The 25,613-nt window shown below is 34.4% G+C and overlaps 1 protein-coding gene across 2 annotated transcripts in view; it reads right to left on the bottom strand.

The window, feature by feature from the left end:
• Positions 1-3,816: 3,816 nt before the first annotated feature.
• Positions 3,817-25,613, bottom strand: part of Ankrd12 (ankyrin repeat domain 12) — a 121,986-nt gene continuing 100,189 nt past the window's right edge. For both annotated transcript variants that reach the window (XM_026412202.2, XM_026412203.2), the window contains 5 exons: positions 19,727-24,411; positions 12,796-12,894; positions 8,382-8,525; positions 7,447-7,542; positions 3,817-6,633 (listed from right to left, as the gene is read on the bottom strand). In XM_026412202.2, coding sequence (XP_026267987.1) covers positions 6,448-6,633; positions 7,447-7,542; positions 8,382-8,525; positions 12,796-12,894; positions 19,727-24,411 — 5,210 coding nt within the window. In that variant the 3' untranslated portion in view covers positions 3,817-6,447. The remainder of the gene's footprint in view (positions 6,634-7,446; positions 7,543-8,381; positions 8,526-12,795; positions 12,895-19,726; positions 24,412-25,613) is intronic.

Raw genomic sequence — 25,613 nt, 5'->3', positions numbered from 1 at the left:
ATTTGATCCAGGATCTAAGTTGCCAAGGCTGGTCTCAAACTTCATGTCCTTCTGCCTCAGCTCCTTGAGTAGTTGGGATTACAGGCATGTGCCACAGTGCCCAAAGACCAACCCCACCAAACTTATTTTTCCCCAGGAAGAGTACATGAGTTTGCATGTTAACCAAAAGGGGGGGAAAAAAAACCTTAATTCTTCTGGGAAAAGAATTTCAGTTTAAATTTGTGATAAGCAGAATCTGAAGTTGAACCCAATGACCCTCACCATTGTGTGATCTCGTTCTCTGTAGGATGTCAGGACTTGTCATTATGGCAAAGTGGTTTTGTGATGTAATAAGGTCCCAATCAGTTGACATTAATATAGTAAGATCATCCTGTGGGCCTGACCTAATTACAAGAGTTCCTCAAATCTGGGTCTGGAGGTTAGTAATGGAAGAAGCTCCAGTATAAGAGGAATGTGTGACTGAGGAAAACTGTTCCACTATTCCTGTCAATGCATAAGAAAGATTTGAGCATCAGGGGCCTGGACAAGAATATGAGCAACCTTTAGGAGCTAGAGTATCCCCTAGATGACAATCAGGTGACCTCAGTCTTATACCTGCAGGGGACTGGATTCTGCTACAAAATTTAAAAAATAAAAAATAAGGCTGGAAGTGGAGTTTTCCCATTCTTTCAGATGAACCTCAGCCCTTGATTTAAGCCTTATGACTCCTAAGAGATCCTAGAATACAGCCAGAGTGTGCCAGACTGAGTGTTGTTTTAAGCTGTTGAATTTATAGCAATTTGATGCCTCAGGAGCGGAAAAAAAAAAAAAAAAAACTAACGCAAAAAGGCCTTCTCTCAGAATCTGAAGACCCTATACTAAAGGCAGTACAGTCTAGTGATTATAATCACACACTATGGACCCAGACTGCCTGGCTTTCAATTCAGCTCTGCCACTTAATTGTGTGATGTCAACTCTTCAGCAAGTAATTTAACCCTCCGAGCTTTAGTTTCCTCAACTGTGAAATGAAGGTGAAAATAACAGTATTTAAGAAAGGGGGTGAGAAGACACACATGGACTCAGCATGTCCCCTTGCCCTAGCCAATACTCATCCTGTGAGGACCTTGGAAGCATAAGGTGTAGGGCAGGGACCCTTCCTGGTTGGGGCTAAGTTCAGGCTGCTCCAAACATACCTGGGTTACACTTCTCACAAAGTGATTAAGAGAATCGGAAGTGTTGGTCCAGAGGCAACAGTATCATCAGTGAGTGGACTAGGCTTTTGGTAGGAGTTTTCTAACAAAGGCATCCAGAAATAACTTCAAAAAGTGTCTTCAGGCTGGGGTTGTGGCTCAACGGTAAAGCACTTGCCTTGCACGCATGAGGCCCTGGGTTCGATCCTCAGCACCACATAAAAACAAATAAATAAAAAAATACTTGTGTCCATCTGCAACTAAAAAAGATTTTTTTTAAAAAAAGTGTGTCCTCAATTTACAGTCCTAAAGCAAAGATGGTCAGATCTACACCTCAGGAGGCAGTGTGTACCTGATTTTTATAAGAAAAGTACCAGCAGCCATCAAGACATTAGTGTGGGGTAAATTTAGGTTTGTTTTCATTTAACCCAAGATACTTTCCCTTCTACTTATGAAGTAATTCTTTGTGCAAGTTTGTAAACTATTTTTAGCTCATCTTTATTTTATAGACAGTGCTAATCTAGGCTGGTAGTTCTCAAAAGTCTGACCCACAGAACTTCTCAGGCCTAGGACCCTGAGGTGGTTTCTGAGGTCAGAACTACTTTCAGAACAATATTTGCCTTTGTGGCTGTGTTGTCATTTACATTATGAAAAACTGCTACTGCCTTAGCACAAATTGAGGCAGCTGCACCAACTGTGGCATCGAATTCTCCTTTGACAAACTGTTAAAAAAAAAAAAAGCAGTGAAAACCACTGATTTTATTAAATATCAATCCTTGAGTCTCTTTTATTTTGTATAATATTATATGTAATATTATATATAATCTTGTAGCACTTAAGATTGAACCCAGGGCTTTGCATGAGCTAATATTCTACAATATGCCCAGCCCTTTTTATTTTTGAGATAGGGTCTCACTAAGTTGCACAAGCTGGCCTCAAAACTTGTGATCAGCCGGACCACCCCAACCCATGGGAATATATGAAATGGGTTTATTGATATTTTTAAACTTTAAAAAAAAAGTTTTAATTTTTGGTATCAATAAATGTCTCACATCAATTTTTAAGAGTTTGGTGGAAAGGGGTTTGAGTTTGAAAACTGATGACCTTAGGTAAAATTTGGGTAAATCCTCAAGTGACACAGCCCCTGGCATACTATATGCACTAGGTGGTGCTGACCAAATTCATGAATGGATATGTATGAATCAGCAGGAGGAACTGGAAACTATGCCAAGGTTTAGTTCAATTTGTCTTCTAAAAAATCCACCTATGACACTGAGCTTTTTTATGATCATCCTCACACAACTGCTAAACAAACAGTAATAGGAATTAATAAATAAAGTTCTACAACCTAGTGTCAAGAAATAATAGGTTAATTCATGCATTTTAAAAAAATTTCTCATAGACAAATACTAACAGCTTTAAAATAAATGGAGATGGACTTTAAGAGACTAAAGGTATGATTATGTGGCTTCATGGTTGTAGTAATTAAAGAGAAAACATTGTTTAGGGGTGTGGTTAAGTAAGTCACTAAACATTCCAATAAAATCTTATCAGTGTGTTATTAAAAAAGTGAGGAAACCATTCAATGGAAAGGCAAACCACACACTGGATAAATACATCCATGATGTACTTGACAAAAACTTTTAACAGAATATAGAAAGGATTCCTACAAATCAATAAAAGGACAACCCAATACAAAATGAGCAAAATACTTAAGAACCTGACAAAATTAAGATGCATAAAAAGTTTTGATAAACTTATGAAAAGATCATTAGCAGAGGGATGAAAATTAAAATAATCAGGTACCACTACACAGCCATGATAATGGCTAAGTTGATAACTGATATATTTTTTCAGTGCTGATCTAATCCAGGATCTTGCCTCATCCTAGGCAAGTGATTTACAACTGAGCTACATTCCCCAGACCAACTATACCAAATATTGATGAGGATTAAGAACAAGTGGACCTCTCATAGGTTGTTGTTAGGGGCAAAAGTGATAAAATATGACATTTCTCAAAAGTATTGTAAGAACAAATCGAAAGAGATACTACATATATAAGGGAAATTTTTTTTAAATGTCCATAACAAAGGTTTGCAGTGCTCATGTTTATTCACAATAGTCCCAAACTGTAAACAACCTGTTTTTTAGGTGAAAAAAAAAAAAACTGAGATAGAATAAAACATACTGCTTTCTGGAAAAGAAAAATACTAAGTTGCTTTGCATTCAATTTCTAGAATAACTATATAATCCTAAGTCTCATTAAAGTAAGCTTCCTTGGGTCTTTGCTTCAGATTTCTGCAGTTACGAGATTTGCACCATGTCTACTACTAAAAATTCATTTGTGAGACTTCTGACTATTGAATTCATTTGAACTTGAAAGGCTAGTTCTTCAGAGGTTGTTTTCCCAAGATAACATTTTCTCCCCTCAGTGCTGGGGATTGAAACCAGGGCCCTGTGCATGCAGCGTAATCACTGCCCTCCATCCCCTCCCAGGTTGAATACTTAGGCAATCTTGCCAGCTGCCCAAGTAAACATTGTTATTTGGCTTATAGTTAAATGGGAGTAAAATTTTATGTAAAAACATTTAGCACACATTCCACTTTTTCTATAAAAATATAACTCTTTATTAAATAACATGCACAAATATCAACTAGTCATTTATTAAACAGATATGATTTAGAACAAGATTTAAAGAAATACAAATCCTTAGGTACAATTTAGTATCTTGTTCATGATATTTGAATAGTTTAAAAAGAATCACTGATTAATCTAACCATCATTTATTTTTCTTTCAGAATCCAGAACCTTTTTAGGTATATACCCCATTCCAAGTTTTTTTTTTTTCCTGGTACTTCGGAGCTTCAGAATATCTTTAATATCAAGAGCCCTTAACTATTTACTTGATTATAAATTTCCAATAAGAAGGCAGCAATGTTTCTTTTATGCTATCCTGATAAGCTTTTAGTCACCTTACAGAGAAAATCTGTAGAAGTAGAATCATGGCAGAGGCTCCAGCTTTTTGAGGTACCATTGAAAGGGGGAGTACTGTGGTTAAGACTAAAAAGCTGGGATGACTGACATTTGCCAGATTCCTGCTTGTTTGCTTTTTTTCTTCTACAGCTTGTTCTGTTTGGTCAGTGATATTTCCCCCTACCTTTTCTCTAGCTGGACCATCAGAACAAAATGCTCTATACATTTATCTGTTTTATTTTTCATCACTTCAATGCTTAATAATCTGAGTTTATATTTTATGACTTTCCACATGATCCCATCAAATTTTCTTTTGAGGTGAAAGTATAAATAAAGGTTGCAGTAAGTTTTTCCTATTAAAAAGTATTGCTTTTATAAATTAGCTTTTAATGTTCCCAGCCTTAATAAACTTAACTTCAACAAAACCAGTGCTTCAAAATCTACCCTGCCTTTCTGGCCTGATTTATCCAATAAAAAAGGCCAACATTGCTCACCTAAATTTCTAAACAAAACAAACTATATCCAACTTTTATAATAAAGTCCTTGCACTGTGTATTTTTTTTACAAGTGCTGCTTTATTGCGCATGCTAAGTACAGTAAGAATGAAAATAGAAACTGATGTAAAAATTCAAAAATCCCTAAGCTTAATATGTACCTTTGCACTCAAAAACATTTTGACATTCTCTCCCAATAGCTGGCATTTTCAACTTGAAAGTTGAATTTAAACCACCTTCATTCCTCATATTTTCTTTTTAGTTTTTAAAAACATCCAGTGTTATTTTATAAATCAAGAAAGTACTGTGGAAAGTTTCATAAACTCCATCTCATATACTTATGATGAATTTTACACTAAGCTAATTTTCCTTTCAAAAATGTTCTCCAAGTTCAGCAGCAGGTTTTAGATCTGAAATAGTCCTGAATATTTTATCTATGTTATAGGAGAAACTGGATTTTTCTAAGCATATTGCTAATTATTATAAAACAGCATACCAAATCTTAATTATAAAATTTTGCAAATTATGTCTTGCATCTTGATACACAAGGAAAAATACTTAACATATTAATCTTTCATAAACATTCCAGAGATCAATTGGAATATTTCTAAGAAGCTTTTGCTTATTTTGACTAGCAATATCTTTTTAAGTACTCAGTTTTTATTTTAAAAGTGCAAAGGTTATTAAGCTTAAAACATTAAATTTAAGCAATGTAAAAAAGTTTTACAATGATTTAACATGACCAATAAAATTTATTAAACATATTTACATATATTCACAGATTCTTTCATAGTTGAGTATTAAAATAGACATTTACAATTTTCATTCAAAGGCATTTTTGTTGTTGTTCCAGCAGGAAATAGGCTCTACTGTGAGATGAAAAAAGAGCTGAGCTTCTTCATTTGACTAATTCTAAATAATGTGTCCAACACAGTAAGTCACAGGTTCTATCACAAGAGACGAGTATGAAACGCCTCACACTGTTCCAGGCATCAATATGGACAGAATTAAATTATAGGAAGCATGCAATACAATTAACTCACAATCTTTACAGTTATGATGATGAAAACAAGCTAACTCAAACAATGCATGCCTTATTTAAAGGTTTGCTACCTGAACACACTGCTAGTACACTCCTTACAAACTACAACTTTGGTCCAATAAAGCATTAGACAAAACAGTTTTACAGTTATTTCTTTGTACATGTTTTGACTACCAATCCCTTTGTATACACATTTTGACCATTAATTACAAGATGTACATCTGCACAATATGTATAAAATAAGTTATTAAAAAGGAAGACAATATTAAAACTTTCAAAAAGAAAACTATACAATTAATTTACAGATATAATAAACTGAAGAAATTTTGTGCCAAGTTTTTCTTCCATATTAGAAACTATTTGGTAGTAATGGAACTTTTTAGTTTACTGATAAATTTTTAATAAAACCTGAAAGAGATCTGAATACTAGTGGTTATCTTGTGACGAAAGAGTGCTAACAACTTCCAGCGCTGTTAGCAGATTCTCAACTTTTTAAATATCTACTACAGTCTGCCAACATGCTTTAACCAATAGTAACCTTTCATCAATATAAATAATAGTTTTCTGTTAGAAACTGTGTTTGGACCTAGGATCCAAAATATTTCTCATTTTTATAAAATGACAGTGTTTACTACATAACCAACTTTAATCCAATTTTACGAACAACTGTAAAGGCATAATATCAGTATTTTTGTCAAAAGGCAGTATTCCACAGTATAATGCTTGAGCATCATCAGTTTAGAACAACACCACCAAGATGTTATAACTGCTATATAGGAGTCAATTCAAAGTCATCATTAACATCAACAAGGGGAACATAGAATTCCTGAATTTCGTAAATGCTGATAGATTTATAGGTGGCAGGGTCAAGTTCCTGGAGTTTGAGCTGCCATTCTAATCTCTGGACAGCATTTAAAGCTGCAGCTTCATGTTGTTGCCTCATTAAAAGACAGGTCTATTTAAAAGAGAAGAGTTAATCAATTATCATGTTAAATGTGCCCCGTTCAAAAGCTAATTTCCCCCATGGTTTCTTTTTTCTTTAAATTTTTTTTTTTTAGGTGTAGTTGGACATAATACCTTTATTTTATTTATTTTATGTGGCTCTAAGGATTGAACCCAGTGCATCGCTGATGCTAGGTGACTGCTTACTGCACTCCACAACCCCAGCCCCACCCAGTTTCTTTAGGGACTTAGATATTTACACACATTAGGAATCCTAAAAAAAAAAAAAAAAAAAAAACAAAAAAACAAAAAAACAAAAAAAAAACACTGAAATTAAAAGTCTACTTTTGTTTCACTCTATTGCTATCAACACACCAACTATCTCTGGGTCTGCACCTTCATATTCATGAATTTTGATTGAAAAACATTGTTTCAAATTATGAGATTTCAAATTACCAATGGAATCATTGAATCTACAGAGAACTGCCTGAAAATCTTAAATAATTTCCTTTACAGATCTACAAAATATATTCCATCTTTTAATGTTTTCCTTTTCTTCATATATTGGGACTATAACCAGACTGGTCTACTGGGGAAGCATGAAAATTCACATCAGAAGCTGCTTGTTCGATGGTAGTTTGGTCTTTTATACATTAGTCCTTAAAATGGACCTGCGGCCTTCATTTCCCTTTAGCTTTCCAATTGTGGTCCACCAGGAAACTCATTAACCATTATTTCTGTTTCGAATTATCTCTCCCCAATAGAGAGGCAGTTTCCAACTCAGAAGGAAGAAACATTTATTTAAATTACTTTGAAACATACTTACCTTTAATTTGTCAAATTTATCATCCACATCTTGTAACCAAGACATGAACTGTCTTGCATTAAAGCGATCTCTCACAGAAGTTTTACTGTCATCAGACTGAAAAAAAATGTTCAACATAAAAGAATACTGTAATAAGCCACTTTAAAAATCTGTATGTCATTAATATACCTTTTTAATGGAATACATTCATTTTCCAGTAATGATGAAAATATATTTTGAAAATATAAATTGAATATTGTTAATTTTTTTTATTTTTCTATAAAGTACAAACTAGTTATCAGAAGTCTCAGGATGTTGTTTTTAGTTTTTAACTAAATAAAATCCTCCTGCTCTATGAGTCTCAGATGTTTCTTAAAAGACATGTCATATACTGTACACCTGTGACATTGTTACTGAAATACAATTAATTTCAGATTTAATTTTAATGTTAGAAGTTTACCATACATAGGGAGAAAAATGTATTCAGGTGTGATAGTTGCCACTGAGACTGGCACTTCTTCCAAGACTATCTATATTTATACTTTTAAATTGCAATCATGTTTTTTCCTCTTCTAACAAATGAATTTCTTTCAGCTTTATGAGACATAAAAAGTCTGACCACTGATATGGCTGATCCTGAATTCATATAATTTATATGTGGCAGTAAAACTTATTGAAAATACAGCTCCAGTTTTTCACAATTAACTTATTCCACCAAAACCCAAGATCAAAATAGCCTACCCTTGGTCCATAGCTCTGTCACACCTAGAGGTTCTGCCTGCCTATACTGTGTTTCATGTCCAACAACTTCCTAGCTACATGAGGTCAGAACTAAATGTATAAACGTCCACTTTAATGACTGTTTAATTCAACTTTCTTCTACAGAAATAATAGATTTTAAAAGTAACAAACTTGTAATTTTTGAGAGCACACTAAATTTATCAAGAGTACTTTACCTGAGAGTCCAATGGTACATTATACACTTCTGCATCCAGTAAGACAGTACAAGCACTAAATGGCAGTGTCTGATTTGCCAATGTTCTTGCAGCTCTGTAATGAACACGGAGAACTTCCTGTTCATTGGATACAATAAGCTTTTCCTAGGTGAACAAATTAAAAAAAAAAAACCTTGAACAAAATGTTTTTGAAATAAGATAAAATCACTTAATATATGCTAAATAACTATAATCTCAGTTTCCTTCACAGTAGGCTTGAGAAATTAAAAAATTCCTAAAAGTATACAATTTAATTCCTGAACATTTTATCATTCCAGAAAGAAATCCCAATGCATTAGCAGGTACTCTTTCCCCATCTTCTGGCATCCAGCAATCTACCTGTTCTGAACATTTAATATAAATGAAGTCATTCAATATGTGGCCTTCTGTGACTGCCTTATTTCACTTAGCATAATTTTTTAGAGGTTCATTCACATTATAGTATGTAGCAACACTTTATTTCTTTCTATGAAAACAATATTCCACTCTATGGATATACCATTTTATTTCTCCATTTCACCAGTTTATCATTGTGGGTTGAGAGCGCAAAATATGCCACTCAAAGCATGCCATTTAAACGTGGGAATTATTCTGAGCTGAAGTCACTTGAAAAATAGCAGGTGCAGTAGCACTCTGACCTCCCCCTTTCTTCCTGAAAGGAGGACATAAAACTCCATGGGAAAGATGTCCTCTCTATACCAGGAAGAAAAAAAAAAAAAAGAGTTTTATTATCAGAGATGGAGAATCAAGGCCAAGTGAACTCTACAATAACATTTTATTAAAATAATTTATATCTTCCTTTAGTTTTTTTCCACAATTGCCTTTGTTCAAGTTAATATAAAAGCATTTAAGTTTCATTATTTCAAGTCTTCATTTCCTTATGAGGGCTCCGATGTTATATAAAACTTACATGAAAGGTTTTCTCTTGTTAATCTGCCTTATGTCAATCTAATTCTCAGGCCCAGACAGAGGTCCTAAGAGGGCAGAAGCAATGTTTTGCCTCCTCTACAGGCTGTTATCCTTTGGGGGCTATCCTTAAAAAATGCTATTATGAATATTCAAGTTCAAAATTTTGTTTGGACAGGTTTTCTTTTCTCTGGGGCAAATAACTTGGTATGAAACTGCTGGGTCACAGGTTTGTTTAACTTCTTGAGCAGCTGCCAAACTCTTTTCTACAGTAGCCTGAATCAATCATTTTACACTCCTACCAGTAATGCAAGAAGGTTCCAATTTCTTTATATCCTTCTCAATGCTTGTGATCTTTCAAATTATTGTTCTTCGAACAGATGTGATGTGGTAACCCTTTGTGGTAACAGCTTCTCTTTTATAATAAATATTTTCATATAAAATACTGTTTGCTGATGCCAACTGATTGATTTAAACCTCTGACCATCACAGTAAAATCTTGCTTGAAGGAAATGAGGTCCAAAATGTAATAGAGTCCTAAAGCTAACAAAATGAAATAAGCAATCTTCTGCATATAGGAGACTAAGAATTCCAGGGGTCCAGCTAAAGATCTCACCCATCCTGTTACAGACTATAGACATGTGCCACCAGATGGTAACTATTTTGGTGCTTAAATATGAATGGGAAAAACTCTGGAATCTGTGGCTGGTAAGAACATCTAGGATAGAAGTGGTGACTCCAGCTACTACGCAAGTATGGTATTCTTTCATTTTGTTGGCCTTGTTTGGGAGGCTGGGCTGGGAGAATACAAAGGATATATCTTGTCTTCTCACTACATGTTCTCCACTCTGCCCTCAAATGACAAGGACTTTAGTTTTCCTTCATTTGAGAATGCAGGTGACAAATGATATTGAAAAGGGGTTAAGTCTAACGTTTATGATTAAGTTTAAAGTGCAACTTGAAATGATAAACACCCCAAAATTTGATCTGATAGTAAGAGAAAACCAGCTTAAAGAACTTTCCTAAGAAATTGTTTAGAGTCCTATAGAAATAAGAACACTAATTAAAATCTTTCAAAAGCAAATACTGTGTGAAAAACATATTTTTTAAGTTTTTATTGGTTTTGGTGCTAGGGTCAAAGCGCATTTTGTAAAGTTAAACCCTTCCTCTCTTCAAATAATTAAGAGAGATATGCTGCTTAATTGCTAGTCCAAATATGCCATCAGTGTTTCTAATTTTGTGTCTCTGAGTCCCTAGAGCAGTGCTAAAGTACTGCTTCCTCTTATTTTCGGTGGTGCATGGGGCATTTCTGAACAAATGAGCCTGGGGCTAGCTGGGGTAGCAAGCCTTGTTCATTCACTTAGCATAGCATTCAAATGGCATCATTTTCTGCAGGGAAAATAACCCTATGATAAGAGTTCTTAACTTGGGGTCCTCACACTCAAGAAGCCTTTTTTAAATTAAAAGAAAAAAATTTTAGTTGTCGATGGACCTTTATTTTTTTTATTTATATGCAGTGCTGAGAATTGAACCCAGTGCCTCACACATGCTAGGCTAGTCTCTACCACTGAGCTACAACCCCAGCTCCCAAAACCCTATTTTTAAGTGTGTGGAGTGGGGGAAGTGATCTGTAAAACTGGATTGGACTGTGCCATTCTGAGAAGCATGATGAAACCTTGCACCATTATGTTCTGCCCCATCTAGGAGGTGAATCATTCCTTTGTCCAGAATATACACACTAAATGCTCCCCTCTTATTAGTAATTAATATCTCATACAGCTTAGTAGTTACCAGCAGTTATCAGGTTGATTGGTACTAGTGTTTTGGTTCAAAAGTACCCTTATTTAACTTAGTAATGCCCCCAAGGTCCAAAGAGAAGTGATGCTGGCAATCTAGATATGCCAGAGATGCCAGAAAGTGTTTCCTTCAAGTGAAAAGTTAAAAGATTAGGACTTAATAAGGAAAACAACAACAACAACAACCTGCATAGTAAGATTGCTGAGATCTAAGGTAGTAACAAATTCTGCACAGTGTGTGTGTATAGTACAGGATTTTGAGACATTGTGAGACAACCACATAACTTTCATACAGTCCACTGTTATAATTAGTCAATCTCTACTATACCTAATTTTTAAATTAAACTGTATCATGGATGACTGTATAGGAAAAAAAACTGTGTATGTACGTATGTACATATGTGCATACACACACACACATACACACATGCACATATATATACACACACACACATGATGGTTTGGTACTTTCTGCAGTCTCAGACCGAGGGTCTTGGAATATACCCTTCATGGATGAAGGGGGAACTACATCATGGATGTATTTGTCTGCTGTTGTAAGACATGACAGCAGTTCTTCTGGTAAAAACATTTCTATAACACAGTTAGCCCAGTATCAAGTTATTCTGTAGCTAGTAGTTATTCATCCACCAAATAATAAAGTTGATCTCATGGTGGTCAGATATTTAAGATACTTTCTAGTAAGCTGCGATTTAATTGTTTGTTGGTCAATATGTAGGAGATGACAATCCTGTTATTTGTTAAAATTCTGCAAAGCGCACAATTCAAATGAAAATCCTGAACTGTAACAAGGCACAGCTTTCTATAACCTGAAGAGGAGTATAGATAAATGCTATCGAGGCTTCAAATAGGCCTAACGGCTGAAATAGCTACTGACACACTGAATGACCTAATTGCTTATTGCTGTTAGGAAATTATGCCCAGTGCTTCTTTATTTGTTGCTTCTCTCTGTGATTCTACTAATTCTACATTATTCACTTAAAAAACATTGTTCTAATGGATTCCAGATTGTTTCAGAAGTCCATTGTACAAAACACATAAAAAGTTTCTGTCATGGGGAACCAATTATGTATGAATCAAAGGAGACTGTATATTTCTATGAAGGAGGAGAACAATTTATATATTCAGATTCACTTGACCCTTCCACAAAATTAAGGTGTTATATTTTTGTAAATCCAACTGAAATGCCTTTCATGATTTTTACAAATCTGTTTTTTTTCCTATAATTTTATGCCAAGACTAACTACTGAAAACCAGATACTAAGGCAGAACTATAAGGCCAAATAAACATAGCCTCTATAGTTTAGCTCTAAAGTGGACAGTATTAAGCCAAGGAGTATTAAGCCAAGGATTCAAAAACTTAGAAATCTGAATATCCTTCTAGGAATCTATTGCTATCATTCTACAAACTCAACAATGATAATAAGTGTTTACTAGAGACTTCTATGTATCAAAAATATACTTAACATGGAACAACTATACTAAAAGAGGTATAAAATTTTTCTCTTTAATTGGATTAGTACAAGCTAACAAAGTCAGTTTAACTATTTCCAAAAATGACTCTAAATAAGGAAAATCCACTAATGGAAAATAAATTATAGGCCATTTTGTCACTAAAATAAATTATTGCATAAATGTATTTAAAGGTATCTTACCCTTTCAATACTGTGTTGCAAACGTAGTTTCATCCTTACAACTTCTTGTTGCCGAAAAAGCTCTTTAAGTGGATCTGACAGAGAAGGTGGTGGTGTGATCTAATTAAAAAATTGGAATCAGTTATTTACAACAATGGGCTCTTTTTTTCTTTTAAAATTAAACTTCTGGCATATAACTTAAAATCCTGATGTTCTGTGAATTAAATAAAGGTACCAATTATACAACTGGTTGTTACTTCTCAGTCAATTCAAACTGTTTGAAATATAGCAGAATGTGCAATATGCATAGGTGTTTTGATTCTGAGGCCACAGAATATTCCAAAGAGTAAATCAGAGGGATTAAGGAAGTTATTTACTGTGAAGGACAGACATAAGCTTCTTTGTGGACATGATAAAAATCAAACACTAAAACATTTGAGCATTACATTTAGTGAACTATGTCATATAAAAGTAGATGAAATGGTCTAATAAATTTGTAGTTTTCAAATTTCATTACTATGTGTGATATCATAAATTTGTCCATCTGTACTCTAAAATTAAAATTTACTGGTTACATTTCCATTTTGATATTAGAGTGTGCTTTTTCTGATAGATGGTGGTTAAGGAAGTTGACTCAACATACGGATGCACTCTACTAATAATATAAAAAGATATCTAAATATGGATGTGATCCCTAAGTTTTCTCCTCTAGCCCTTGGAGTATCTGTATTTTCCTTGCATATACTTGCTGTCAGTGTATTAGGGGAAAGTAAAATATCTCAGGATATTTGACAGCTTAACTGTCAATTCCATATGAAAGTAGAAGAATTCTCAATATGGTACAAGAATCATAACAGTATGCATCAAATCTCTTAGTGAAGAATTGGACATGGATCCACTAAGGCTCTATAATTAACAGATAAGAATTATGGGAAACCAAAATGTATTAGATAAAATCACAATAATTGAATCATTCCAATCAGAATGGAAAATGCTATATGGCAAATAACTTACTGGGCTGATCATTTTTTAGATCTCTAATTGCAGTAATATATTCGATTTCTGTCCTATGAACTGCTTTAAACAAGAGCTATGAGTCTGGTGCTCTTTACTTTTGGAAAATCTAGCTATCTCAATTATCACAGAGGAAGAATATCCCGTCATCTAAGCTGGGGTATCAGAGACAGCTTCCTTGATTTAATAGAAGAAATGAGTTCCTATGGGGGTGGGGGTAGAAAGAAGGGAGGGACATAGTCACCAGAAAAGAGGGGAGCATGATCCAAGGTATGAAACAAAGAAACAGAACAGGATCTATAGGAAACTACCAGAAGTTTTGAATTTCTTTCAGATTATCTTTTTTCTTCCTATACAGGAAACTAAACCCATGAGCACTCTACCACTGAGCTACATTCCCACCCTTTTAAAAAATTTGAGACAGGGTCTAACTAAATTGCTGAGGTTGGACTCAAACTTGCCATCCTCCTGCCTTCTGAGCCACCTGCCTGCCTGGCTTGAAACATCAAATTTGAGGAAAGGAATGGTGAGCTATGTGGGTGAAGAGATCAGCAAAGCAATGAAGTTTGTAAATCAGCCTTTCCACAGAATATATGTCCATACAGATAATGTCCAGGAAATGATCTCAGAACAAGTATGTTTGGGAAACACAGTATACATGTATTTACGTAGGAGTTGCACAACTACACATTAAAGGTTCTAAGAAGTCCTGCAACAAAGCAATCTATTTATTTTTAGATAAATAGCATTTCCCAAAGTTCTGGACCATGAAAACTCCCACACAACACACATATAAAGTATTTAATTAACAAGCTGGAGAAATATGCATAACACAATAAATTTGGATATAACACGGAATCACTGAAAGGTCTTATGGTTGACTGCTGTCTCTAAGGAATATAATACTAGGGGGACAAGATCAATGTTATGTTGGTGTGAGATGCAAGATGGAGCTATGAGGCAGGGTCCAAAAATATTAGTGATTAAGAGGGATAAAAGGAAGGAACTAGCTTAAGTCTCTAGTTCTCAAATTAAAACCTACACATTTTGAGAACAAGAGGGTGGTAATAGTGACAGAGACCACAGAGTGGAGAGGAGAAAGAGGTTTTTTATTGTAAATTCAGTTCAGTGCTGATGTGTTGAGTTTGTGAAGTTTAAGGGACATATGTAGAAGCCAAGGAGTGAGAAGTCTGGGCAGAATACGTAAATTTGGCAAACAACATATATCACATGCAGAAAGAGATAAAAATCAAAGAAATATATGACTTTCTGAGGAAACTTTTCCTGTGCAATTTTCCTCAACTTCGGTAAATTATGCTTGGAGATTTTTTTGTTTGGCAGAGTGGGGAATGAGCTCTTAACTTAGGAATGGTTTACTACTGAGCTGCATTCCCAGCCTTTTATATTTTTTGAGATAGGAAGGGCCTCACTAAGTTGCTCAGTCTGCCTCAAACTGGAGATTCTCTTGCCTCAGTCACACTGCAATTACAGGTACATACCACCACAGCAGGCTCTTGGAATTTTTTTTTTTTAATATTTCAGCCCCAGAAGCCCTGAAAATACTCTCTTGACAGATTCTAAGGGAACATATTTTCCTCTTATCATTCAATCTTGGAAAGCCTCTGAAGGGTTTCTGTAAAGTGTGTTTTTACTAGAAACCCCAGTAGATACCAAATTGGATATTTTTTCTCCTTGCTCATTTGATTTGGGAAACTTGTCGTGCAGTTTTATTTTTTGTCCCTTGATTTCTTCTGGAAAAATGGCAACATTCTGGTTAAAATGTGAGGGTAAGAATTTAATGGAAGAATAAATATATAAACTGACTTTGGGATGTTTATAAAATGTGATGACTTTGAGATAAATGTGAGTCAATTATTTTGTTAAGACAAAAAGTCATTTGCTAGGAGAAAACTAATGAATAATACCATATTGGAAAGTACAAAAAACAATGTAGTATCAAAGTAATTGTTATTATTTCTGGTGTTCATTAGTTTTCAAATTAAACTACAAACAAGTTTCAGTTCATAAATTCAAAAGCACAACTTTCTATAAGCAAAATATTGGATTCCATACATCATCTCTAGTAAATATTAGCATAAATTCATTTGGTGTGGGATACAGTAATGGGAGCTTCTTAAATCAGTATTATTTTATAAAGGTTTTAACAGGTTTCAGGATCACAGTATTTCAAAACCTGCTTCAGGGTGAGGCAGACATTTTTCTTGTTTTACAGATGTGGCTGCTAAAGATCAGAAAAGTAAAAGGAATCATTCAAGAATGCTGGTGTGTAGCAAAAGCTATATTTTAACTCATGTATGCTAAATGGAAACCTGCTCTTTCTACTATATTGTGCTATGTTTCTCTACATAAGTAATTCTTGCTATAGAAAAAAAATCCACTACAATCACAGATAATTCTCAGCTCTGTTTATAGACTCTTTTGAAACAATATTTGATACAACAGAGTTCTTACATAAGCAAAGACATTCCTTAGAACTGCTTCATAGGAATCAAATTTTTATTATGTCACCTTTGCAGGAGTAAAATGATGGTACACACAATAACTTCTCTCTCTGGCAGAGACTGTGCAAAGAAGGCAACCTAACATGGTTTGTTTGAAACTTATTTTTTAACTAAGGTGTTAAAAATGTAATTTAAATATGCCTATGACATTTAATATTATAGCCTATTAAATAAATAATATATAGCCTATGATACTATATATAAATTTCAGTTAAAATTTCTTATCCTTTAAGGGGAAATCAAATTTAGAAATAAATAAAAAAGTTACTAGCTTAACATGCTTTGAATTATTAACAAATGGTTTTGCTGCAAGTCTATGAATGACAAATTTACCTTACCATTCATTACTATTCGGCCACTACTGCTAATATAATTTTCTTTTAAGGTTTAAAAGGCACTGGCATTGGGTATATTCTGCGGCTGTGAGGCTATAAAACCAACTTCTAATTTTCTGATCTTTTCTGAACTGAGCTTGAAAGACAAAACAACATCTGTAAAGCATGATGCAAAATAGCACATGATAGTCAGCAGACTTCAAGTATAGCCAGTAGTAACTAGTGTCAAGTCTAGAAAGTAAAGGAAGAACACTGTGTGCAAAAATATGAAACTGTGACTTTAGCCTATAGAAAACTGGTAGTCCCTCAAGTCTGGTAGTCAAATAATCAGGTGTGTTTTATAATGAACCCAGACCATAACAAGGCTAGACTGAGAAATTATTAGATGAGAACTACCGAAATAAGGCAGCAATGCTTTGTTCTGATATCTACTCACTAGCACAGTGAGCATACAGTAACTGGCATATAGTTATGAATTATTTGTGAATGCAACATGGATATGTGAATATGCAATATTTGGTGAATAGTTCAAGGAGTAAATGAAATCCCTGAATGGCAGTGGTAATAAAGAAAGAAGGAAGCTGGGTGCAGTGACACACACCTGTAATCTCAGCTACTGGGGTGGCTGAGACAGGAAGAGTCCAAATTCAAGGCCAGTCTGGGCAACTTAGTCTCAAAAAAGGCTATATCTAGAGAGGAAGCTCTGGGGATATAGCATTCTTGGGTTCAATTCCCCTGTACTATGCCCCCCAACACACACACCAAAAAAAAAAAAAAAAAAAAAAAAAAAAAGAAAGTCGAAGAGGTGACTTAACAACATGATTTAGTGACAGATTTGATGGGAAAGCAAAGAGGAAGAAATCAAACCTTCAAGGAGTTTCCTGTATGGGAACTGGAGAATAGGCATCAATAACTAACACTTTAGTTTACTATCAAATAAGAATGTTATATATTCAAATATTTATCATATTGTACATGCAAATAATTTTGAGGTAAGATAAATGGGTTTGATATTAGGCCTATGATTCTAAGAATCTTGAGGAACATTTATATATTCAGAAGGATATTCAGGGCTAAAATTGGGAGTTATTCTATAAAGGATGAATAGTATCCTATCCCTTAATTAGATTATAATACAGAGGCAGAGATCAATTAGGATATCATGGGGAAGAGATAAGGAAAACACAAGTAATTCTGCTTTGACAGAAGCAGAAGTGACATCATGGCTAGAACCAACGCATGGAAAAGTATCAAGGGGGTCTAGTGAGAAGAACATCTTAGGGAGAGGGATATATAGCAGTTCTATCACTAGGGTATCAAAAGTACTGAACCAGAGATTCCTGTGGAATAATGAGTTCATTTAAGGTACTAGGTGAATCTGGAAATAGTATTGAGAAAATGAAGCTAAATAGGTAGACTGGGGTCAGATTGGTAGAGCGCTTGCCTTGCACACGTGAGGCACTGGGTTCGAGCCTCTGCACCACATAAAAATAAATAAAATATTGTGTCCATGTACAACTGAAAAGATATTTTTTAAAAATTGGATTTTAAGCTACAGCCCATGCAAAGCCAATAAACAAGAAAATGGCTTTTTAATTTTTATTGATGAATTAAGTAATTTTTTTTTGGTACACGTTAGAGCTTGAGGACTTAATGCAAGAATGAGGTACTCACTACCTAGATCCTGGGAGTGCTGGTAGATGAGAGCTCATGCTGGAGTCCCTCTCAAAGAATTACCTTTCAGGAAAGAGTGCTGGCTGCCCAATGGCATGCTCCCTCCCTGAGGGCAGGACAACCTGTAAGATGGGCCATTCCACTCCCAAGGATTCCACTGAGATCACTGTTTTGCATTTCAGTTCAACTTCTCATTCTTTTCAGTTCTGCTTCCTCACACTTATTTCTGATTACACACAACTAATAAACCTCTAACAAAATATTTCAGAGTCTGCTTCCTAAGGAACTCAACCTAAGACACTGTTTGAAGGATAGTTAGGTGATGATGCTCAGAAGGCACCTGTTTGATTCTGGAAGTCAAATGATATGGCTAAGTACAAAATCTCTGAGAACTATCACCTGGAAGAGTCCTGAAAGCAGAGAAATAGATAATTTCCATATCTGAAGAGCTCATAGAGCAAAAAGTTGACTAAAGAATGGATAGTCAGAGAACTCATGTCTAAAGGGTGGGTATAAAAATGAAGTCATAAAGAAAGAGAAGATGATTAGTCAGGCAGAGAAACTACAAGAGAGCATCATCATAACTAAGAAGGGGAAAATTTTATGAAGAACTAGATGGTACCAATGTCAAATTTGACAAAAAAAAAAAAAAGAAAAATGAAAAGAGGCCAATAAATCTGACTCAACACATGAGCTCACTGTTTTTCTCTGCCAGTAGGTAATGGCTAAGGAATTAATAGGAGACGACACAGGAAAAAGATCATACACAGTCTATTCTTCAAGAGTATGGCAGGGAAGGAAAGAGCCAAGGGCAAGTCCCATGAGCTATAATAGGCAAGGGAGAACTTTTTTCTCCTCCATTCTGGGGAAACCCAAATATATTCTGTATGGGTAAATAAAGAACAACAGAAAGGCCTAGTTTGATATACAAGGACAGTGTTTTAATAGAGGAAGGTTCCACGTAGAATTGGAAAGAATAAAATCAAAAGAATATGGAGAGGCATTAGACTTCAACAAATAAAACATACCTCCTCCAAAACAAAAGCAAAGCAAGGAAGAAAAAGAAAATATGGTAGACTTAAGCTATCCAGTAAGGAAGCTACTAGTTGTAAATGGCTATTGGGCACTTTCTGAAATGTGGTTAGTCTGAATTGAAATATATTGTAAACAAACCAGATTTCAAAGATTCAGTTAAAAACAAGTAAAATATCTCAATAGTTTGTCTACATTGATTAGGTGCTGAAATGACTCTTTGCAAGTACAAAATTACATAAATTATTACAATTAATTTTAACTGTTTCTTTCTACTTTTAAAATGTTGACTAGAAAATTAAAAATTACATGGCCTGCATTACAATTTACATTGAACATTGTTGTATATGTATATCAAGTGACACTTATACTTACTGTGGGAATACAAATCTTGCTTAAAGGGTTTCCATCCAGGAGGTATGATCCATTAAATGTTACATATTCATCATAATACTGAGGTGCTTGAGGAATAACACTACACAATAATTTGCGCTTTTCTTCAATTTTTTTCCTTATGTGCAAGTATTCAAAATATGGATTTGCTCTCTCGGAACTATATGGCTGAATCTCATCTAGTTTCAGAGAATCTACAATGGCTGCCAGAGATTGCTGTGTTTTCTCTTTTGCTTGTAGTAAAGAAGGACTCACTTGCACAGGCTGAGGTACACGGGACACTTTCCTTTTTCGAGGATGGTGAATCTGAGGATCATCATCTTCAGTTAATCTTATTCTTCCCCTAGGAGATGAAGATTCACTGTCTTTTTCTGGCAACAGTGCACAACTAGAAAGAAGTTGTTTGCTTTGATTTGCCACCATATTTGCTTTGTTTCTAGTCATTCTTTGAGGGATCTGGTTTTCAGTTTTATCATCTTCAGCATTTTCTTCTAATTCTACTTTGACTAATTGACCATATTTATGCATTTCTGGCTGAGCTGACTGCTGCGAGTGGTTCTCCAGACTTGATAAAGTGCTTTGTTGAGATTCTTCATCTTCAATGGAAAGCAAACACTTTTCACTTTCAGGACAATGTTTTGGATTATCTTGTTCATTTAGGTTTCCTTTTGGCATCCCTACATTCATTTCACATAAATCAGAATCGCACTTATTCAAATGAGATAAAACCAAACTCTCCAATTTGTTCTCTTTTTCATGTGAAATAACCTGAATGTCAGGTGAGCTGTTTTCAACTTCATGGCCACTGGAAGATTTATAAGCTAGTTTACTAAATGCATAATGTGTATTTAGCTGAGAGGAGGTATCACTTACGTTAAAATCTTTTTCTGATGGTAATATAGACAAAGTGTTAGCTTTATCAAAATTTGGTGATGCTTCTTGACTAGTGCTTTCAGAGTACACTGAGACATCTGCTAGAATGAAACTATTTTCCATATCTTTTGCAGATTCGTTATCAGTATCCAGAACAGAAGTGATCATTTGTACAGTATTTTTCTGTTGTAAAATACTGGGCTCTTGATTGGCAACATATGACAAAGACACATGTTTGGAGATAGATTCAGCATCTGAAAGTGACTGACTGGGGAAAGAGCAAGGTTGCTGTGAAGGAAGAAAGGATGCTGCATCCTGAGCACAAGAGTTTCCTGGCAGTTCAGTCTGGTGAAGAGATAAAAAATCAGTATGATGTTCTTTCAATACTTTGTTTTCTGAATTACAAAAACCCGGAACAGAGGAATCTTGATCAGGTATACTAGTATTTGTGCAGATAAAGTCACCAGCACTTAGTGACTCTAGTCTATCCACAGGTATCTCCCATGATTTATTCTGGATCACACCAACCTGATTAGATGGTTCCACATGCACAGGACTGTCCATGGCACCGACTGGAGCAGTATTCTTGATTACATTTATATCAGTTGAAATATATCTGCTGTTTACAGATCTAGTTGGAGAGGTTACAAAACTGGAATGTATGTTAGATACATTTGAGAGGTCTTTTTCAGGCACATTTGATGATAACTCAGGTTTGGGAGAAGGGCAAATATCTCTTGGCACAGCTAATAAGCTACCTTGATTGCTTTCTTCTGATACTGTTTGGAATTGTTTCGTGTGTTCACAAATGACAGATGGCATGCTACATCTTCGAACTTCTACAATAGGTCTCCCCTCATTTATAACTAGTTTAACATCTTCTACAGAAGATGACCTGAGATGGGATGCTGGAAGTCTATTAGCATATGATGGTTTAATCCGTTCTGGCAGTTCAGCAAGGCTGTCCAACTCCCTATCGTGAAGGGCAGGAGATTTGGCAATTGGCAAAAATGGTGACTGGGAAAATGACATTTGGGACTCGGAACCCTCTAACATAAAGTCAGAGTCATATTCAACCAGAGGCCTTGGAGTTGTCATGGTAGTATGGCAGGAATCTTCTGAACTAGCAACAGAAATCATGGATACAGATCTGGAGCTGAGACCGGGCTTTTCACTTTCTGATCTAGGAGACCTGTTTAAACTACTGTCTGAAACAAAAGATGACTTCCCTAAAGTGATTACATTTTTGGTGTCAACAGATTGTGATCTATTACTAACTGCATCTTTAGACTGTTTCTCCTTGGTATAAGCATCAACAAGTTCTGAACTCTTTGACCTACTAAGCTCCTTGTTTTTGGATTCAACTAGGGCATGTTTTGCTTTTTCTTTATCTTTCACTTTAACTTCTAAACAATTTCGATTTCTTAATCGTTCCTTTTCTTTTTGCTTAATTTTTTCCTTATGTTTTTTATGCCACTGTTCTATTTCTAGGTCTTTAAGGCTAAGCATTCGTTCAAAACTTGTCTGCATTAAATCATCATTCACTAACCTCTTTTCTTTGGGTCGAATATCTTTTGATGCTGGTGAAGATTTAGATTTAGACTTATCTGTTTCAGATTTTAATTTGAGTAAACTATTTAGATGGATTTTATCTTTATGTTTGTCTCGTTCTTTGTATCTATCTATATCTCTATCTTTTTTATCTTTTTCTTTTCCATCTGGTGTTTTCAAAGGTTCATCTTTTGTTTTTTCTTTAAGGGATAAAGTTTTCTCATGTTGTGCTTTACTACTACTGTCTAATGTACTTGACTTTTTCTCTTCCATTAAGTGTTTGGAGTTAGCTATATTTATACTTTCTTTGTCTCTGGACTTTTCCTTTTTATCTACTTCCCTGTCTTTGTCTTTACTTCTGCCTTTTTCTGATTTAGCATACTCACTGTTATCTGATTGTTTATTTCTTTTCTCTAAGTGTTTTTCTTTGCTTTCTGCTAAATGCCTCTCTTTTTCAGTTTTTTCTTTGTCATGTTTTCTATCCATCTTTTCTCTATTTTTCTCTCTGTCATCAGTTTTTTTAGTAGTACTATTTTTAATCTTCTCACTTTCTTTATAGCATTTTTCTGTGTGATGTGAATATAGCTTGTCCTTTTCTTTTATTCTCTCAACACAGTCACTAAAATCTAATTTTTCTTTTTCTGACCTATGCTCATGTTTTATCTTCTTCTCTTTTTCAGAATTTTTTCTTTCAGTCTTTTCAACATCTTTCTCTTTAGTTGGAAATCGTTTCTCAGATTTTTCCTTACTTTCTTTTGTATGCTTTTCTTGTTTTTCAATGTCCATTTCCTTTTCTATTGAATGTAGCCCTACAGATTCCTCATTTAAAATTAAACATGAAGAACTGAATTCTGTTTCTTTATCTGTAGGTACATTTTCTCTTTCTTCCTTTAGATCTTTTATCTTGTCTTCCCTGAAAGTTTTCTCACTTTCCTTCTTAATCTTTTCCCGTTCTTCTTTAAAGTTCCTCTCTTTTGAGGTATGCTTTTCCTTAGTTGGTTTATCATCTTTTATGTTTTTTTCCAATTTTGATTTTTTTTCTAATGTTAAGGACTCATGCTCCATATTTAAAAACAGATCTTCAGTTTCATCACTTTTAAAAAAATTCTCTTTCCAAAATTCTCTATCAAATTCTATGCTCCTCTGCAGTTCCTTAGTGCCATCCTTATTTTTATATTTTTCCTTTTCACCTTCAATTTCTTTTTTGTGCTTTTCTTTTTCTCTATCTTTATGTTTCAATTTATGTTTTTTCAGTGTTTTGCCCTCTTTATCCATTTTTTTCAGTGTACAATCAGAATTTTCAAATGTTGGACTATGATCTTCATCCTTCAATTTGGTATTTGATTTTTCACCAAATTCTAAGTGAAAATCTTTCTGATGTTTGTTTTTTTCCTTATGCTTATAAGATTTTACACAGGAACTTTCAGGCAAGAATTCAGATTCTGTATTTTCATACCGAACAAGATCAGGCTGTAATGACATTTCAGAGCTTCCTGGAGATAAACATGTTTTAGTATGTTCTTGTTTCAGGGGTGTTGACTGTTTTTCACTCAATCCACAAGAATGTTTGGGAGATTTACCAGTAGAAATATGAAATAAATGTAATGAAGTATCATCTTTTGGACTAAAAGATTTCCTGAAATTCCCCTCCTCTCTGGTCTTTTCTGGACAATCTAGTGCAGTAGTAACTGTCAAGTTTGTTACTCTGGTATTTTCTTTTCCCTCTTTTTCTTGCTTTAACTCTTGGTTTTCTTTATTTTTGTTCTGGTTTTTTAATTTTCTTTTAACTTTGCCTTTCTGCTTATATTCATATTCCTTTTTTGTTTGTATATCAGAATTTGATGTTTCAGGGATAGAACATGCAGTAGAAACCTTTTTGTTCTGAAGAACTTCTTCATCAGAACTTTCAGTACTTGAATACAGAACCCTAGAAGATTTTTGTTTTTTACTTTTAAATGATTTAGAATAGAAGGATTTCTCTTGTTTTGCAAATAAACTACTCTTTTCTGCTTCAGATTCATTCTCTTTTCGTTGTTCTTTCCTAAGAATATGCCTGTCATCAATCATTTTATTTATTTCTTCATCATCATCGTCTTTGAACTCATATTCATCTAGGGCAGATGGAAGAGGTGCTTTACTGGGAAGAATCTGTTTACTTTCACAGAGGAGAGAGTCCTTTTCTGTTTCAGAATCAATATTTTCATCAACACTAGATGGATTGACAGACTGAGCCTCTTCAGAATCTAGAATAAGAAAAGTAAAGTCTTGTTGGTCAAAATACAATTATGAGAAAAATAAGACAGAGGGAGAAACTATAGCTTATATAGTAAATATTTAAAAATAATTCAGACAAAATCATTTCAGATTTACATGTACATCATGCAATAAAAATATGCAAGAGAGCTGGGGATTTGGTAGAGTGCTTGCTTTGCATGCACGAGGCTCTGGGGTCAATCCCCAGCAGCACCAAAATATGTGTGTGTGTGTGTATACATATATATAATGCAAGAGCTCTGGTACAGTACTATAGAACAGGTTTATAGAGAATTACCGTTATGATGACTTCCTTTTGGCTATTCTACAATTATATGTTAAATTCAAAATATATAACATAAAGAGCAAAGGACACTTACTCAGCGCAATCATTAACTATCAAATGATAAACATAAAATTCTATATATATCTTTTCTGGAGAGAGAACAGTTAAGATCTTTAGACTATGGAAATATTAAGAACTATTAAAGGGTTTAAGTAAGTAAACATGATAAATTGCTTTGTTGTATCAAAAAACTTATCAGTAAAACTGGAAATGATCACATGATTCCCACGAAGGGCAATGCTTTGTAAACAAAGGTTAAGTTTCCCCCCAATGCTGATAATTGAAACCAGGGCATTGCGCATGCAAGGTAAGCTATACCACTGAGCTACACATGCAGCCATAGGAAAATAGATTTAACCATACCACAAACATGATTCTTGGGGAAAACAAGTTGTGAAAAACTAAAAGAAATAACCCACAATTACATAATCAAGATTGTAATGGATAAATTGGAATAAATATATAATTTGAAAAGAGGTGCTCTGTTCCTTAATTTGTTATCTACAATTTCAACAATTACTAAGATACATTTAGTTCAAAAGGGTGAATAAGCACATGAAAGCTTAATTTTATGAAATTACATCTAGCCTATTGTATAAATATAGCCAAAGCCTTGCTAGATTCTATTTTAGTAAGATTTGTTTAACAAAAAGAATGATTTTCTTCCCAGGTTGGCATCTTTTCTTAGCTGAAATGTATACATGGAGTTGTAACTGAAAGAACTTGGGACTCTTAAGGGAAAAGTAAACTGAGAACTCTGACCAGCAGGAACTTCACTAAACTAATCACAATAATAATTAAAACACTTAATTTACTAATTGTGTGTGTATGTGTTCTGCGAATGGA

Source organism: Urocitellus parryii, chromosome 13, assembly GCF_045843805.1.
Source record: "Urocitellus parryii isolate mUroPar1 chromosome 13, mUroPar1.hap1, whole genome shotgun sequence".
NCBI lineage: Eukaryota > Metazoa > Chordata > Mammalia > Rodentia > Sciuridae > Urocitellus > Urocitellus parryii.
Note: the sequence above shows the minus strand (reverse complement) of the source record. Positions and strands in the feature narration are given on the sequence as shown.